This window comes from Crassostrea angulata, chromosome 8 (assembly GCF_025612915.1).
Source record: "Crassostrea angulata isolate pt1a10 chromosome 8, ASM2561291v2, whole genome shotgun sequence".
Lineage (NCBI taxonomy): Eukaryota > Metazoa > Mollusca > Bivalvia > Ostreida > Ostreidae > Magallana > Magallana angulata.
Window position 1 is genome coordinate 56,647,894 of NC_069118.1, and position 19,563 is coordinate 56,667,456.

The 19,563-nt window shown below is 33.2% G+C and overlaps 1 protein-coding gene across 1 annotated transcript; it reads right to left on the reverse strand.

Annotated features, from left to right (window-relative positions):
• Nucleotides 1-5,717: 5,717 nt before the first annotated feature.
• Nucleotides 5,718-16,661, reverse strand: LOC128159749 (serine/threonine-protein phosphatase 4 regulatory subunit 2-A-like). Its single transcript, XM_052822933.1, has 7 exons — nucleotides 16,544-16,661; nucleotides 16,368-16,446; nucleotides 14,281-14,451; nucleotides 12,322-12,415; nucleotides 10,861-10,898; nucleotides 9,171-9,550; nucleotides 5,718-8,902 (listed from the first exon to the last, which is right to left on the reverse strand). The coding sequence occupies exons 1-7, from the start codon at nucleotides 16,602-16,604 to the stop codon at nucleotides 8,058-8,060; spliced, it is 1,668 nt and encodes a 555-aa protein (XP_052678893.1). The 5' UTR covers nucleotides 16,605-16,661; the 3' UTR covers nucleotides 5,718-8,057.
• Nucleotides 16,662-19,563: the final 2,902 nt, after the last annotated feature.

Below are 19,563 nucleotides of genomic sequence, written 5' to 3' on the forward strand. Positions count from 1 at the left end.
ACGTTTTTTACACATCTTGTTGACATTCAAAACTCTCGGAATTTTTTCTAGTAAATGCACTGTCTTAGAGTTATTTCCCGTATTTTCTTTTATGAACATTAAAAAATTTCCAATGAAAATTAACACACATTTGTTTTATCGTTTCCAAGTTTATCCATGCAAATATGATATTGTAGAAACATAAAATAAAGAGCCTCTAGTGATTTAGCGTGAATGTAATGCGCATGGCAAGATTATAAAAACAAGAAAATTCAGATGATTTCCGGAATTTTTTGAGGAATTTTCGTTGATTATTAATTAAAGAAGCCTGATTGAGAAAAAATGAAATCAAATTGGTAATCTTCAAGTACCAATGATGTTTAAAATAAATAAAACAAAAGACAGTACTCTTCCGATTTATCGGTAATAAAGCTAAAAATTCGAGTCTATTTTTTTAATATATAGTAGTATAGATAGATGTATGAGCACAATGTACAGTAAAAACGCTTATAACGAAGTGTCAGGGACGGGGGGGGGGGGGGGGGGGGGGGAGATAGCGCACTGAATGCCCGTTCGATTCAGTCATGAAAAACCAATTTTGAATTCATTTTTCTCAATTAAATCCATTCAAATATATTTTGATACAAGTTTGCAAAACCGCAATTTCTAACTATTTTCAGTTTTAAATATATTAAACAAATAATACGAAAAAAAAATTGCATTAAATTTTGGTGGTATCGAACCCATAACATAAAAACCCTAGATCTATATTAAGGTTAGTTTATGTCAGATGCTCTAACAACTGAGCCATTTCTATGGTAGCATACATGTAGTTCTGCCACCACTTGTCAGATAATCATGTCGACTTGTCAGATATTAATGTCTTCTTGTCAGATAATTATGTTGACTTGTCAGATCGTTATGTCGACTTGTCACTTATTCATATGTTGAAAAAATTTAACACTAAAACGTTTCCACGCCCAATTTATGCCATCAAGTTGACATAATATTTTTCTGACAAGTCGACATAAGGATCTGACAAGTTGACATAATCATCTGACAAGTCGACATCATTATTTGAAGAGTCGACAAGTCATTATAAAATAAGTCGACTTATAATATGAATGATAAATTTCTTGATTTTATTTTTTGTTTATCAAATAATTATGCTAACTTGTCAGATCATTATGTCGACTTTTCAGATATTATGGTGACAAGGTAATGGCAGTTAGTGGCACTAACATGTATGGTGGCATAGTTCTGCCACCACTTGTCAGATATCCATGTCCACTTGTCAGATCTTGATGTCGACTTGTCAGATAATTATGTCCACTAGTCAAATAGTGATGTCGACTTGTCACTTATTCACGTGTTGGAAAAAGTCAACACTAAAACGTTCCCACGCCCAATTTGTGCCATACGGTTGACATACATTTTCTGACAAGTCGACATAAGGATCTGACAAGTCGACATAATCATCTGACAAGTCGACATCATTATTTGACAAGTCGACATAATTATATGACAAATCAAAATTATTATTTGACAAGTCGACGTAATATCTGACAAGTCAACATCATTATTTGACAAGTCAACATATAATATGAATGATAATTTTCTTCATTTTATTTTTTCTGTCAAATAATTACATTAACTTGTCAGATCTATGTCGGCTTGTCAGATAATAATGTTAATTTATCAGATCTTTATATCGGCTTGTCAGATAATTACCGTATGGTCACAAGTAAATAACTATGGTGGCATAGATCTGCCACCACTTGTCAGATGATTATGTTGACTTGTCAGATCTTGATGTCAACTTCTCAGATAATTATGTGGACTTGTCAGTTTTTTTTAAGTCGACTTGTTACTTATCCACGTGTTTAAAAATTTAACACTATAAACTTCCCACGCCCAATTTGTGCCATCAAGTTGAAATAATATTTTCTGACAAGTCGACATAAGGATCTGACAAGTTGACATTAGCATCTTTTAAGTCGACATAAATATTTGACAAGTCGACATAATAATCTGACAAGTCGACACAATTATTTGACAAGTCGACATAATTTTTTGACAAGACAACATAACATCTGACAAGTCAACATCATTATCTGGCTTATAATATGAATGATAAATTTCTTTAAACTAGTGGCCATATCATTTTTTCTGTCAGATAATTATGTTAACTTGTCAGATTCTTATGTCGACTTGTCAGATATTATGATGACAAGTTAATGGCAGTTAGTGGCACTAGCACGCTTTAACAACAAAATATTGAGTTTCTAGTCAATATGGTTATTTTCTGACAAGTCAACATAAAGATCTGACAAGTTGACATAAATATCTGACAAGTCGACATAATCATCTGACAAGTCGACATAACTATCTGACAAGTGGTGGCAGATCTATGCCACCATAAATAACAGTTAGTGGCAATAACAAGCTTTGACAACAAATTATTGAGTTTCTACGCAATTTGACAATTTTCTGACAAGTTGACATAAATATCTGACAAGTCGACATAATCATCTTACAAGTCAATATAATTATCTGACAAGTGGTGGCAGATCTATGGAAACGTATAACCGCCTCTTGATGTTGTGTTAAATCTCTCAATAGAAAATTAAAATTTGTGTCATCTTCCTATGAAATGTATGTATTGTCAAAATTATGTCGACTTGTACAAAGAAAAAAATACAAGTCGATATATTTTGGATGATTTAAACGCTCATTTCAAGCTTTGTTGACTTTGATTAAGTCATAGTAGTATTTTACGTTATAAATTTGTCGCATTTATATAAATGCATAGAAATTTTCTCGCTATCTCTAATATTGCAAATTAATTATGTTGAAATTGTACAATTTGTGAAGCTTTTGCGTCCATATTTTGATGACTTCTTGCCTGTTTACAAGGAATGTCAACTTAAGTTTGTCGTCTTAAGTTTTAGAAACAATTTAACCCAATTAATGTCAATGTCGATTTTATGTAGGTTTCAAATAATACATGTATAAATGTATACATGAAGAGTTTTCTCTATACCCGATTAATGATGATTCTACATAATTCAAAGTGCTTTTGAAAAATTAAATATAAAATTACTGAGAGAAATATGCATTTCTGAATTCTCTATATATTTCTTAAACTTCAATTTAAAAGTAAAAAAAAGAAAGACTAACCCTTTGGGTTGGGAACCACGATAACTTAGATTATTTAATGCTAACGAAAGAGGATATAAGAAATTATAAAGAAAGCATTTTTTGAATGTTAAATGAATAGTACCCGAAACAAAAAAAGAAGTTTTTCTTTAACTAACTTAATTTCAGTCTGTATGTATGGTTTTAACAAGAGCTTCAACCTCAAGACATCTAAGGAGTTTACCATTTCTTCTCCATATCATAGTATTCTATACGGAAACTAATTATTCCAGTCTTTCAAATTTTAGTGAAAATTCCTCTCTGACTTAGATAAGTCGCCTAGGTGAATTCGCAAAACAAAATTATGTTGCAATAAATTCTGCGACATTTAATTTTGGCGGCATAGTTTATACGCATTATTTTAGCGCGACATTGCAGAATTCGACATTAACAGATTAAGGTGCTTAAGACGTCAAAACATGTCGAAATGGTGTCACTCAATAAAGTTTGTTGTCATAATTAAATTGCTAAATTTTGAAACAATAATATATGACAACATATTTATGTGAATATATCGCGGTCTAACGCAACAATGAGAGGCGGTTAAACGTTTCCGTACAGATCCATGCCACCATAAACATGCTTTCACAACAAAATATTGATTTTGTAGTCAATGTGATTATTTTCTGACAAGTCAACATAAAGATCTGACAAGTTGACATATATATCTGACAAGTCAACATAATAATCTGATAAGTCAGCATAATAATCTGACAAGTCAGCATAATTATCTGACTAGTCGACATAATGATCTGACAAGTCATCATAAAGATCTGACAAGTCAACATGATAATTATCTGACAAGTGGTGGTAGATCAATGCCACCATACATTTCAGACACAAGAAAGTAAGCTGTTTAAATACCAAGTGTGACTTTTACACGAATTTACGGACTTGTATCATTTTTTTAAAACGTTCAATTGTTGGGATAAAAAATGATATTTCTAATGTACGGTGGGTCATCTCTCTACATTTTCTGTAAATAAAAATCTGTTTGTTTTCCTTTAGACTTATAAATACGTATTTAGACTATGAGAAAAATATGGAGCACAGACCCACTCTATGAAAGAAAATGCCTTGAAGTTCTAAGAAATGACACTATTTGCAGTTTTTAATACATGTACGTATACGCCTGTTTGAGTCAACATATTCTAAGTATTGAACATATTTATAGGTTACAAATCAATGATATGTTAAATATATTTTGTTTTAATGATTTTTAAAAATATAAGATTTATTAATATATTAATTTTTCAGTAGCTTTTCCGACCGTGTATGGGCATTTTACACGCCTTATCCACCCATCCTCTTGTTATATCCGTCAAGTTTACGTGTAATAAAGTCACAGGGAATCAAATTCGCCTCATTGTAAGTGTTCAATTCATTATATGCGTGTTCACTACAACTGTGTTTTACTGTATAGGCACCTGTTTCTGTAGATTTTCACAGATTCATAATGCATTGATGTATTTCCTGAAAGAATATATGTTACTATAAGATTTTGTAAATAACTCGGCATCCAAAACAAAAGTAAAAAGATAACTGAATTAAATCTATCAAACAATTTCCTTACTGGATTCTAATCAAAGGCCGGAACGGCCACAAAGGCGTCGAACTGACTTTTTCTTTTACATGTATATAGAATGATATCAATAATTTAAATTTCTGTTAATTTAATAGTTGTATATCAAATAATTTTAGACATAGAATAGAGAAGTATATGAATAATGTTTTGTGCTGCTTTAAAAACAAAAATAAGTTTATTTTCTTATAAAATAGGAATTGGTGCTTTTGCAATTCAATAACTCATTATGGTTACAAAATTCGAAGAAATGTCAAAGTTTAAAAATAAATTATTTTCTTTAAACAATTTTCACAGGTTCGTGATTTGAATACATTAACAGTATGTCCCTAATCATAATAATAAAACATACTTTTATTTATTTCAATTCCCGTTTTAAACAAGATTCCCTATGGTACTGTTGTTTACAAACTAATCCACAACACGTGCTATCTAAAATGCTTGACCAGATCAACTGCATTATCGTGTTTATTTTTAGCAACAAAATCACTAGATACGTTTATCGCTTACATTTATTTTGGAGACCGTGCCCGATAACAAATAAATTTACATCGCAAATTTTATTTCTTTCGGGCACGCTCTCCAATTAAAATGTAAGCGATAAACTAAAATAATATTTAGTGAATGTTTACACCTGATTGTATTCATCCGCCATTTCTTGATTAAGCAAATTTATACTTATGCAATGAGTTGTCAATAACCAGGTAGGCAAAGTTTGTTTTTTTGTACACAATTTAGTTTAATAAATGGAATAAAAATCTTGTAATACGTTTAATACTTTAAGGAACTTATTTCTTATGCGCATTTAAAAAGCGGTGCAGTGCATGAATTTGGACGATTGCCAATCCAGACGATCGCTAGAAGGCTGACGAGCATTAGCTCGACGCCTTAAAAATGCTGAAATTATGAATAAATTTCCTGGATTATCATCTTATAGAAGAAATCTATTAACAACAGAAAATTTTCTTCACTTTATTTTCTGACTAATGTCATATATAATAAAATACTTGTTTCACAAATACACACACACACAGACACACCCTCTCTCTCAAACACTGTATATGATGATTGTGAATACTATTCTGAAGATGAAAATAAGAGCATCATTTGCAATTCAACTCGACTTTAAAAAAAAGTACACCCTTACCCCCCCCCCCCCCCCCCCCCCCAAAAAAAAGGAAAAAAAAGAAAAGAGGACTGAATCATGTAAAACACTGAAGAATTTGGTCTAATCAAGCAAAGTCCTGTGAAATTTTATTTTAAAGCTTGAATTGTAAGATGAAATAATGCGAATGTGAGACAATTTTTGCACAACAATTATCATGAAATGATTTTGATTATGATGTAATGATGGATGGGACAAGTTATAATTATCATATATAATATACCAATTCTACAACAGAAATAGCACTGCGTGGTCATACTCATTATCAATGACAAAGTGTATTTAAATAAAAATCGGGAGGAAATTACAATATGATAAAATTTCAATGCTTGGCAGTGAATCACTACTGACATTCCTAAGGTTAGGAGAGAGATTATGGATTATCACCTCACGGAGAGAGATTATTTATTATCACCTCACAAACAAACTATTGTTAACCAACTTTTATACGCAACGACTTTATTTCCCAATTTACCAGAAAGGAACTAGTTTGCAGCAACTATGAACTTATTCTCGCTACCATACCCTATCAACATCTGTTTTGTTATAACAACCATTCAACAATAACTGGTTTGCAGTGAGAAATATTCGCGACAATGAGCCTGTTGCAAGCCTCCCAAAATTATCTCACACAAGAATAAAAGTTGCTTTACAGTAACCCCGCCCAGCAGTTCATGTGTAGGGGGCAGGCTATGGAGGGGGGTACATCAGTAGCATGAGATGAACATGTACATAACAACATCTTATAAGGGTGAACCCCCACAAGGGCTGTTATACCAAATATAATAGCATTGCTATTGTTGGTCAAAAAACATTCAGTACTTTCTTTTTGGGCACTAAGTAACAGAGAAGAGAGTGACTTATGACTGTAAGGAAGAAGTTTTACCCTCTGACAGACTCAATGAAGGGAAAATGCTGGGGGGGTTTTGTTGTTAAAACTTTTACCAAGATAAAAGCACTAAATCAAATTTGCGTACATCAAATATAACAGAATTCAAGACCAATTTTCAGTACACACACAGAAAAGATAGATTTTGAATAGGTAAAAAAAGTGGTAATTCAAAAGTGACCTTTTTGGTTTTTTATAGACACAATAACATTTAAATGATAGATAAATCCCTATTTCCAAAAATGGATAGGTCAAAATGCATTGAATCCATGAGCAAGTACTTGGTACTACATGTATTAAACAGATATGAATGCACCACTAATTTTAATAGATTACATAACTTACAGTTAAATGATGTATGAGAATAGACAACAGAGATTTAATAGAAAGACTTATATTTGTCAATGACAAGACCATAAATGATTGCACACATATGTACTGAAAAATGAATTCTAAAATCTCTCTTAAGATTGCAGAGCATCACAATTGAAAATATAACAGAAAGTAGAATCAACATAAAATGAAATTAGTGGCCCTTTGACCTAATTATCATCGGAACTACTCGGTAGTTAGACACACACATTAAACCAACCAAATTATAATGATGTTATAAATTCTTTAAATTGCTTTGATAAAAATATTCAAAGTCAGTGTGCATGAAATATTTTATCAATACATGTAATAAGTTACTTTACTCACTGCAAAGAAAAAAGCATTACCCTTTGACTTGTAATAAGTCATTTATATAAACCCTTTGTCATTACAGACTTGTAATAAGTCATTTATATAAACCCTTTGTCATTACAGACTTGTAATAAGTCATTTATATAAACCCTTTGTCATTACACCCGAACAAAGATTGTATGCTGGTTTTTTAAGACTGGTATCAAATTATCAAAATAAATTAAATCTATCAACACAAAGGAAATATTTGCAACAATAATAACATGTCTCGGATTGGAACAGCTATTATTTTTTATGCAAAGTTTGAGGCCAAAACAGAACAGAAGTTGGATGAAATAGCACAATATCAACAATACAAAATATATGCCAATTTTGCCTCAGACTTTAAGTACATCTACTAAAATTACATAATATTAGGTAACAATGGCAGGCATGTCCGACACACGTCAATGATTCAGAATGAAATAAGGATAATCTAATGAAAGACAACCCTTCCCAGATTTGGTCACCCAGTGATGCACATGTAGAAACCTCTACCCTCACATACGACCCAGGACCCATCAGTCTTCTTCCATGGGGGTCTCCTTCCCTTCAGACAGGGGATCGTTAGGTTCAGCATCACTGGTACTGACTTTTGTGCTATCAACACAATTTTCTGCTTCATCTGTTACCATTTCTATGCTGTCATTACCAGGTGCTGTACTATCAGTGACCATATCCGTGTTGTCAGTACTCAATTCTGTGCTGTCAGCACTTGTTTTTGTGCTATCAGCACCAATCTGCGCATTATCACCACTGATTTCCTGACCATCAGTTTCTTGTTTCTCAGCACTGAGATCTGTGTTTTCGTTTGCTTTCACATCCTTTGTTCCACGGTCAACATTCATCTGATCCTCCTCACCTGCTGAAATAGCATCACTTTCCTTTGTCAGTTCCTCGATTGACTGCTCCGATTGCGTAGAATTCTCTTCCTGATTTTTCTCCTTTGTCTCCTCTTCTGAACTGTGTGGTAAATTTTCGCAGCAACCCTCTGAATTCTGGCTTCTTTGGTCTTGTTGGGGGTTTGACTCGCTTTGAGTAGAGGTAATGCTTTCTTGAGGTAAATCATTATCACATTTCTCTCCTTCGAGATCTTGAGATGGCACATGAGACGACTCGGGTGAATTTTCAGTGAGATCATTTTGTTCTAATCTGGTCATTGTTTCAGGTTTCTCTGATGACTCTGCCTCTAAACTGACCTCTGGCTCCAGTTTGACCTCTGAACTTTCTGAGGTCACAACCTGTGGTGATTGGGTGATGCCATGTTCTCTGGGTAATTCTTTGTCTTCGCCTATCGGAGGTGTGTCTGTCTGTCTTGTATCATCTTTAGAAGATGCCAATTCTGGTACTTCATCTGATATTTCATCTACAATAATATGTCAAAACTACAGAATTGTTTACTGTTTATACCTTCTGAGAATTCATAATCAAAATTTAATAATATACTACCGGTCAAAAGTTTCTGAATTTTTACAATTAGTAATCAGTAACGTTTAACAGAAAATGAAATAAAATGTGACTTAATAAATTATAAGAAATATTCAAATGACTCACTAAAAAGATAATTTCTACATTTCTAATTGATCCACAGTCATCTCTCTATCAAATGTATAGATCACAGACCATCAGCTTACCTGAGAGCTTGGACTTCTTCAGGGGTGGGGATTCCTCCGAGGGGGCCTGATCCCCGTCCGTAGTTTCCAGGTTGCTGTCCAGGGGAGCTTCCTTCTCCTCCTCCTTGACACTCTCATGAGGAGTCGAGTCGGTCGCCGGAGCACCTGCTCCTGGGGGTGGATCCTCATTGCACGTTGTGTCCCTTGCTGCTTCTTGGCTGGTTCCCACCCCTGCCCAGCTGTCCGTCGTCCAGTTGGTCTGCTGCAGGGGAATAGCCCCGGGGTAGAGGCTGGGGCCAATGTTCGGGGTGGTGGTGGGGGAGGAGTCAGCCTCATTTCCGTTGACAGGGGATCCTTCCATTCCGTTCACCATGACTTCACGGGACTCAGACACTATCTTACTGCAAAACAAATTCTACTGTTTATATTGCAACAAAAACAACTTTTAACAATTTATTTTAAAAATTGCTAATGTTTTTTAATTGAAGTTTTTCATAGGATGTTGATTTTACTCTTTAGTCGATTAATCAGAGCCTTAAGTCAAACTATAGTTGAGTACTTGTTCATTTGTATTACTTGAAACTGTGTGTCCTTATTCTACTGTCACATACACTGTATCTTGACCATAAAAAACATTTTAAAAAACCCATTTAAAAACTTAGATAATACGCACTATAGCTGTATTTGATCTCAAATAAATTAAAAAGCATTTTATCTAGATATCCGTTAGCTAACGTCTTAGCTTTTTCCTTTTCTTGTGACGCTTACACATACCCTCCATATCATTTTAGGCAAATCAAATGTGACCTGTTTCATGTTACTTCATTGTCTTGTGCCGTGCCAAATCAACTCTTAAAGTTAAAGGTTATTGGTTATATAAAAACAAACGCCTTGAGTTGATATGATTTTTGGTTAATACAAACATCTAATTAAATAAATAGAACCATAGATTGATCTCTTTAAGTACGTTTTCATAAGTACTTCTATTCAAAACAATAATTTGACCTACATATTCAACAGATATCAATTTGTAGCCGCTTAAAAATATACTAGAGACACCCATGTAACTTGATTAAAAATACCGAGAAAAGAACTCTGAAGCCCAAAAACTGCCCCATTATAAAGAAAAAAAAAGTTTTGAATTTCTTTCTTCACTTTATAACGAGTTATCGACTAAGAAAATTTAAGTCGATGATCAGCGTAACCGAGCGATAGTTGAGTACTTGTTTTAAAACACCTTTTTCACTGTTCATGTTCTAGATATAACAACTGTTCAATTCTTTTAAATTGCTGATGCTAATAAGAGTACACAAACCCAATTTTAATCTTTTATTTTAACTTAACTGTTAATGCACAAAGACATTTGTATCCTTATGATAACGATCATGACTAAAATCAAAATGGTAATCCATGTTTAGGCAGCCATTTGAATTTTCTGTATCCCATTGCCGATTTTTTCCCCGAAATTTAATTAATTAAAAAAAAAAAATAAAGTAACATGCATTGGGGCGGGCTATTTTCAGAGGGGCGGTCGAGGATGAGAATCTAAAAATTAATTTTTAATGTGGCCTAATAAAAGTTATCGAAAAACTTTCAAACTTTAAAAACACTTGATCTTATTTGAGTCATTTATAAAACAAAAACAAAATTGATGGATCAAGTAGTGAGTACACAATATTTTTAAAAGAGTTATAGAACCTGGATTACTTACTTTCCAAACGGATCCACTGTACTGACAACCAACATATTCTACAAAAGAAGAAGTTTAATTAGGGATAAAACAATATTGCAAGGCCTGTATCAAAATCTTGCTTAAAGCTAGGCAGCAGATATTCAAAATTTTGGTTACACATTAAAATTACTTTAATTAAGAAATAAACAGCAATTTTAAAAGTTAACCTTGATATGAAGTTGGTTGGTCACGTGATCAAATCCTGTGAAGCCGAAAGGGCTTCTCAGTGGATTTGATCACGTACCAACCAACTTCATATCCCGGTGAACTTTTTAACATTGCTGTTTATTACTTATAAAAGACAAATCGTTCAGAACTGTTATAATTACAGAGATTTTACATTTACAATAATCCAAGCGACAAGCGATAAGCGCGTGCTATGAACATTGTGACGCCACAAAAAAGTTCATACAGAATTGAACGTTTTCTTTTCGCTATTCTATAGGTTCATATAAAGAAATGTATTTGCAAATGTAAATATTTAGGGATAAATCAATATTTACTTCTTTACAAAACACATGACAGTTGCGTACATCTATTAGACTTCAAAGGTACATAATGCCTATCATACTTCAAATAAGATAAATTATCTATTGCAGATATTTTAAGTCCATCATTCTTAAGTTTTTATTTGCTATGTATACAATAGCCTTTTAAATTGGAAATGACAAAAAGGGAAAACAAAGATTTCACTGTTAAGATAGAGGGATACCGGTATATGTTTTTGTCCACAAGAAATTGTCTATTGAGACACTGATTTCAGAGGGGGGCCTTCTCATAAACTTACACTTTCACTGTACTATTTTAATCATTATATTTACATTCACCAAGTATGATTTCCTCTATTTCTAGCTCTGTAGAAACTGAAAGGACTGAAATCTATACACCCTGCCCATTGATTTGTCATAACCTTTATCAACCTAAGAAAAATCGGAGACACGAAATAATCATGATGACTCAAATTCCCATAGAAGACGATTTGACTGTTTCTTTTAGATAACACACTGATGTACATCAACAGTAATTTAGTTACCTAAACTTACTTTTCACAAGCAATCTATCAATTTGTTAAGAGAAAAATGTAAATAAAAACAACAAAATGCTTTGTTTGATGTGGGTTATGAAGGTAGCAATCATTGCAGAAAAATTTTACATAACCCGCTATTTATTTTTCTGCAATGTCGCCACCTTCATATCCAACATGAATTATCCAAGAAAGCATTTAATATTGTTTCAATATTTTCAAATCATTGCAGAAATACTCATTAATTGTATTTGAAAGATGAAATAAGTTAAAAATAAAGACTGATGTTAACAGTCAGGGGTGCGACTGAAATCCATCATATTGCAAAATAACTGATTATTGTATGATAATACATTACAAAAGATGTAAGTACCCTGTAACATCCAGTAATGTTGAAGAAACGTTCATGTACTTACTTTTTCAACTCCACGCAAGAATTTGTCCGTCCGCCTGTAATGCTTTTTAGGATCTGTTAGGAGTTCACACAACCGCTGTATGGTAAAAGGTGCACTGAAATATATATTCAACAATTATATAGCAAGCAAAGGGAAAAAGTTCATTACTGACTTAAAAGCTTGCACCCATTCCATTCCTGTTTTATTGCAATGATAAACTTTCACAATTCACATGTTCCAAAAACATAACAGCATGCATTGGATTTTAATGATTTACCCGTAAATTTAATTTTGCATTATCTGGGAACTATAAGTCACAAAAGGCAAACGTTCACAAGTATTATGAAAGCTCTATACAGTGTAAATACAGGGCTCACGCTGCCCATCGCATTTGTCGCTTTTTGCGATTTTTCAGAATTAAATGCGACAGTTTTTTGTAAAATGCGACACCCAGATTTCATTGAATATCACCTAGCCTTTTGTTCTGATTGCATAATCTCTTCCAAGCGATAGTCAGTGTAGCTGGACTTTACGCTTGACTGACCTAAGACAATGACACAGGTAAACGGTGTAAGCAGGGTATACACAACTGTCTTTAAAAAATGATAGGTGATTTCACACCTTATTACAGCTAAATGGATTTGTATATAGAATGCTTTCATCAACTGAGCTTACAATGTGATCGTCATTTCACAAAGAATATGGATACGGACAACAAAAAAATGCATAATATGAAATATATTTTGAAAAAGTGTAACTGGTTTAAGATATGATATATGGTTGATCAAAATTACTTAATTTGAATTGTTATGTAAGTTTTTTTGACAAGGTGCTGATACTTAAAATTCGGACATCGTAAGGGTAGTCTATAAATAGAATTATGTACCAAACTTGGAATTTTTACATTTGAATTTAGCTAAAATGTCACAGTTCAATTACTAATTATTCGAAACAAAAGAAGTATGATTTGGAATAATAATCTTGACTATAAATCACAATCTTTACATTTAATACCTTCAACCAGAATTTCCTCTGTTCCCGAAATTAACACAAACTACATATATTTACTTAGATATGATGTTCATACGCCAATCAATAAGCCAAGTAGATGCAATAACAATCATGTTTTTGGATTGAATAATATTACAATACAGCAAATTTGACCTCTTCTCTTGCTCAATTTTTTAAAACTTAATTTAATCATAGGAAAACAAATTAAAAGATAAAATCTGTACTATACTAATTTTCTAAAAAGATCTAAAAAGCTTTATACTTGTCACAAGATGTCAATATTCACAACCATATAGATCCATAATTAATTACATAATTCTATAAATATTTATAATAATTTAATAATAAAATGGTAGTTTGGGGTGTGCTATAATATAAACATGTACATGTAAGATCTAAAACTAGTATTCTAGTATGGTGATAAACACTATGATAGAAAAAATGATTTATCACGCGAAAGGTCGCGACACAAAATTTTGAGCCAGTGTGAGCCCTGAAATACCTAACTAATAGAAGCCTGCACTGCCCTGCAGGTGCTTACATTGATTTTTGTTGTTGTTGCACAACATAATCTTAAAAGAATGGTTTTAAAATTGATTAACTTTTCAAAGCTTTTTATCATAAACAGAGAGGCTGAGAGTGACATAAGATTTAAGTTTGTCAAATTTAAAATCAATAGCCAGGCATAACTGTGATAGAAATTACCGGTAATAGAACAAAGAGTGTATGTAACAAAAAAAGAAGATTTGTAGATAGAGAAAATAGGAGGTTTCCTACAGTTTCATAGGCAGGATTGAGGAAACTTGTTGAAAATGAAAATTTATCAGAGAATCTGACTGACCTGTACTGGCTGTACACATTGGGTGGTTATAGACAGATTCTAGGCTTACTATTGTTAGATTGCAATTACATTTACATCTCCCTCACAAGTTTACTTGTCCCCTTTTCCTCTCTTCTACAGAGACTTACTCTGAAAATTTGTTGAGAGAATCAAGAATTCTTTTCCTCATCTCTTTGAACTTTGGATTCTCCACATTCGGACAAGGTGCCAGATGATCAGCTGGCAATTCCCGATTAAACTTGGACATCACATTCTCTAGCTTACCAACAAACAGAGGTTTCACTCTTGGCCAAGGAAATCTATAATAGAAAGCAATGCTATGTCAATTCTCTAAAATAGTTGACATCCAAAAAATGGCTTAAACAATTGAGAGTACTGTTAAATAACAAAAATTTCTATTTGTTAAAATATATTTCTATACTTTTATCTTTTCAAGTGCTGTCAGTACTATTTCCTTTCTTTGTAAATCCAAAGTACAATAATGATTATCCAAGTTTTTGTTTTTTCGCCATGCTGTCACTGTTTAATTCTAGTGATGCTTTTACATACCACCTAAGTTCCTTTCTTGAAACATAACATTGATCGAGGGTTTAGAAAAAATTACTTAAACTTTGTTAATCCCTATCAGATAAAAGACAATGGAAAGCAAAAATTTTCTCAGTTGTGAAAATGTGCCATTGATACCAGTACTCTTAATTTCTGGTCTCAAAATCAAATTTCTTGTCGCAAATACAACTGTCTAACAGTATTAGTCCCCACTTGGAGCACTGACTATTATTCACTGTCATACACGTCCCAATCTCTATCTTAACTTTATACACAATAATTATTTCAAGTTCCTAAATTATTTGATCTGCATAAAAGCTACCCTCTATGATGGTTATAAACTGTCAATCTAGTCATGACAGATACTGTCTCTGCTTTGATTTGAACCTGAGTCCTCTGGCATACAAACTATCACTCTTCTGATCAAGCTAACAGGTTGCTGTAACCCAACTTTTATTCACATGCGAGAAATTTTCGCAAATAATTCTCGCCATGAACAAGTCATAGAGGTATGGTTGTTATTACAACAAGGGTACGGATAAGGCTTGGTCGTGAAAGAAAGTCATCATGAATCAATTTACCTCGACTGAATTGTGAATTAAAGTAACTCTGGTACCGTACACAGCAAAATAAAGTCACAAATAACAGTTGGTTTACAGTAATCCACCAGTCAGAGCTAGCAAAAATGCAATATATTTCAATATACTACATTGTTCCCAATTCGCCATCCATTAAAATTCATCCTTGACCCTTCAGGAGTACCAGCACTTATGGGGCAAAGATATGAAAATATCGATCTCTTTCACCAATCAGATAGAACCCAGATTGTATCATTCTAATGTGAGAGTCATTGGTACCAATATGGGAGAAATCATAACATACCAGAACATTATTTGAATAAGAATTTAAACATAGACAACACCCCCCCCCCCCCCATTTCCCGAATCTCTACCAACTGGTCTTACTATCTGTCCTATCAGGTTTGAACCAGCAGGAGCATAAAATGTCAGTTCCAGGGAATAACCAAGGCACCAAATAAACTTCAATCGGAGAAATAATGATGGATAAACTTGGAATTTAATCCAGGCCCAAAAAATTACAAGATTGGTTATATGGAGCCTGAATATTGTCCTGGATAGTTCGGTGTTGGAGCTCTAAACTGGAAATGCATTGGTGATCAAAAAGAAGAAAGATTCTCAGTTTGTCCATTTACATTTCATCCCACATTACATTTGCCAATTAGCAACCAAATTCAGACCTATGTATTTTCCTGTGGGTAAGAGAAATTGTCTGCAGTCCCCATAGGTGCTGGCAGTCTTACTATAAAAGAGTCATGGACGGGTGAAGAATTATATATAAATGGCATTCCTACTAGCCATGGCGAGGGTTAACTCTTGAATGCTTTCTGTAAAGTGCTAGATTTGAAAGCCAGAAGTCAAGGGTTCAAACCAACGCTGAGACAATATCGTTCTCTGTTACACGTGCTTGCAGAAAAAAACAACACACAAACAGCTGATAAGGTTTTTGTCACACATGAGTAAACACACATGGGCCGGTATTCCTTTGTGGAGACCATTCCTACAGAGTTTGTCAGTCTCCGAATGTATACACTACCGGTGTATATCTTAATACTAAGTCGCCGAAAAACAATCGAAATACAATGGCTTACAGCGTTTCTCCGGTTTTGGCGATTGTTTTTAAATACTGTTCCAAAACTGGAGGAATTTCGCCTTTCTTCTTCTCGAAATCTGTAAATAAAATGAATTCAGTGAAAATGTTAAAAAAACTGGGTTCAGACAATTGTCTCAAACTGATTTGACAACAACACAAATACATGAAACTAACCGTTTAAAGCGTCTAATATCTCCTCCTGATTGTCCATGTCTATTTTTGAGTACACAACCATGGAGGTCAAACAATGGCGCTGGGGGAAATGACGTCAGGATCAGTCTACTCAATATCACAAAAGGGGGCGGCGACCACGGCATTGATCGCTTTAATGATTATCTGGTGTATTTCTGTATTTCAAGTTCACAATTCAGTCATGGTATAAAGTTAAGATTTTATATTGTTGCTAAATAAAACAAATTGCTCCGTCAAGTGATAAATTAACAAAATAAATAATTTATCCATCCCCTTGTAGATTTAATGGAATACCCGAAGAAAATTCCACTGAAATCTCGCAGGCTCCTAAATGTAAATATGGCGCGACACCAAGTGAAAGTTCAACTCGTCTAAACAGACGCAAGTGACAAGTGAAAGTACCGGCATAGTTAAAGGTAAAACCACAAGGCTGTTAATACTTAGCACCTAATTAAGCCACGGCCCCCTAAATAGTTATCCTCAAATGAAACAAATGTGACACGGGACCTTAATTAATAGGAACACATTGTCACCTTGCCAAGACTTTTTGTTGACGTTCTGCAAGTGACAGTGCAACACCCACTTAAATGTGAGCTACTGAAATTACGATCACTGATTTTTACTCGAAATTATGTATTATTCCAAATAGTTTTTATTACAAGAATCAATTGATACTTTGTATCTACTTGATGAATTTGACAGATGTGATCAAAGTGTCCAGGTGTGCTTTACCAATTACCTGGCATTTTCTGAAATAAGTTTACTCTATAACTGGATTTACAAAATTAAAAATCAATTCACATATTTTTAACAAAAAAATCATCAACATAAAATATACAGCAACATTTTTCAGACCAGAAAAACTAATGTTCAATATGAATGTCTTTCTTGATCATTATGGTATAATCATTTTTTTTTTGTAATGATATCATATAAGTCATATATCATATATCATATAAGTTCTGTGCCCATTATAAGCAAACTTTTTCCATCATAAGTGCTTCTTTAGGCTTTAACACGATATGTGTTTTTCTCAAACCTTATTATGTCTGCAATTTTAAGTGAATTGTCAATGTAATTCGATCAAGGATGTACGTACCTGCATACATCACATATGTTTACTATGATTTCATCATTCATTTTAATTGACAGAATTAAAACACTAATAATATACTGGTATATACAATTATAGCTGCAGGTCTGTAGCTTCCGGTCTGAAAAAATTCAGATGGACGACCTGGGAGCTACAGTAAAAAACTGCAATTTCTGGCACACAAAAAATTGCGCTAGTTTTGGACTGATTAATCTTATTTCTGAGCACATTCTGTACAAATATTTGATTCCAAAAAATTCTTTGGACATTTTACTACAGATATCGTCACTTTACTTGCCTCTGATATTCTTTTTAACACCATCTCCAAGTCCTGTGAAGTGAAGTTGTGCAGTTTGCTTACATGTAAAAATGGCGACTCTCAATCTTGATGTAAATTTAACATACTTCATTTCCCCAGGTCGGGAACCCTGTTTTGGGGTAAAGTCTGAGGCAAGTAAAGAGACGATATCAGTAGAAAATTGCATGAATAATTTAATGGTACTAATTTTTTTCCACAGAGTTTGTGTGTAAATAAAGTTAATAAGTCCAAAACTACCGCAGATTTTTGTGTGCTGTAAATTGCAGATTTTTACTATGGGAGGCACTGTAGCTCCCAGGTCGTCCATCCAAATTTTTCAGACCGGGAGCTACAGACCTGCAGCTAATGCAAAAAATGAATGAATAAATTATACTTGATAAAAGTTGATCCCAGTTTAGTTGTCTATTGGAATTATTTCAGCAACGGTAAAATTGACCCTTGTTTTTTTATATGCGAAAATTAATTTAAAGTATATCGGCCACTTTTTAAGAACTCTAACTTTGCATTGTCAGGGGTTTTCCTTCTGTTTCTCAACTGGGTCCAGAGTCTTTAGAATTGGGAAAATTGAAGTGTAAACTGTTGAATTTGGGAAAATAAATAGATTTTCTTAAAGAAGTACTGATTTCATTATTCTGCTCCAAACTATAAACAAAAGTAAACAAAATAGCAGGTTTGTAGCATTTTAATTATCAGCAAGGATAAACTATAATTCTATTGACTTTAATACAGTGATATTTTTCTCTTTTATTGTCTTTAAAAAAGTCAACAGCTCTTCCCAACATCTATTTGCACCTAGCTGATTCCAAAAAAAATCTTGAATTGAGAAAATGTTAATGATTTTTCAGTTTGGAAAGGGTCTGGTAAAAGGACCCAAAAATATAAAGCCAGGAAAACCCCTGATTGTGTATGGTCATGCCAAATATAAGCAGAGGGTTTGATGGTTGTGGCCATTTTTAGGCTATATTTACCTCCTCATAGGGAAGACCTATGGATAAAGAATTAGATATAGGAAAATGCTTGAATTTTAAAGCTAAAATATTTAGATGTTTGCTCTATTAAATGTTAGTTTATGGCTTTATGATCCGATTACATTTTTTTACCAAGAAATGACTTTTTAGAAGAGATATTACATTGTCTATTTAACATGTTATGATTACTTCTTTGCAGAAAAAAGAGATTTAGACCAAAAAAGAACATGGTGATCTTCACTTCGATTTTATAACAAATATATATTGATATAGCCTTAAAATGGTTTTGAAATGAATATTTCAGATTCTACTAAAAAAATCAAACAAAGATATTAATAAGTGCAAATTGAATTGAACCTAATTAGGATTTGAACAGAAAATGCTGCATTGCAGCAATCAGTCTTTATTGATAATATGCAATTGTTACACTTCCTCTACATTACTGACAAATAAACAAAATATCTTAATAACATATTTAAGGTCCATATCACAATTGTAATAGATACAGTAGTACGACAAGTAGGCCCTGGATCTAAAGGTAACCTGTACAATTTGACAAGGTCAGGCTAATTAGCTGTTGATACATCGCTCACTGACTTCCCTGATAACAGCCTGTCAACAG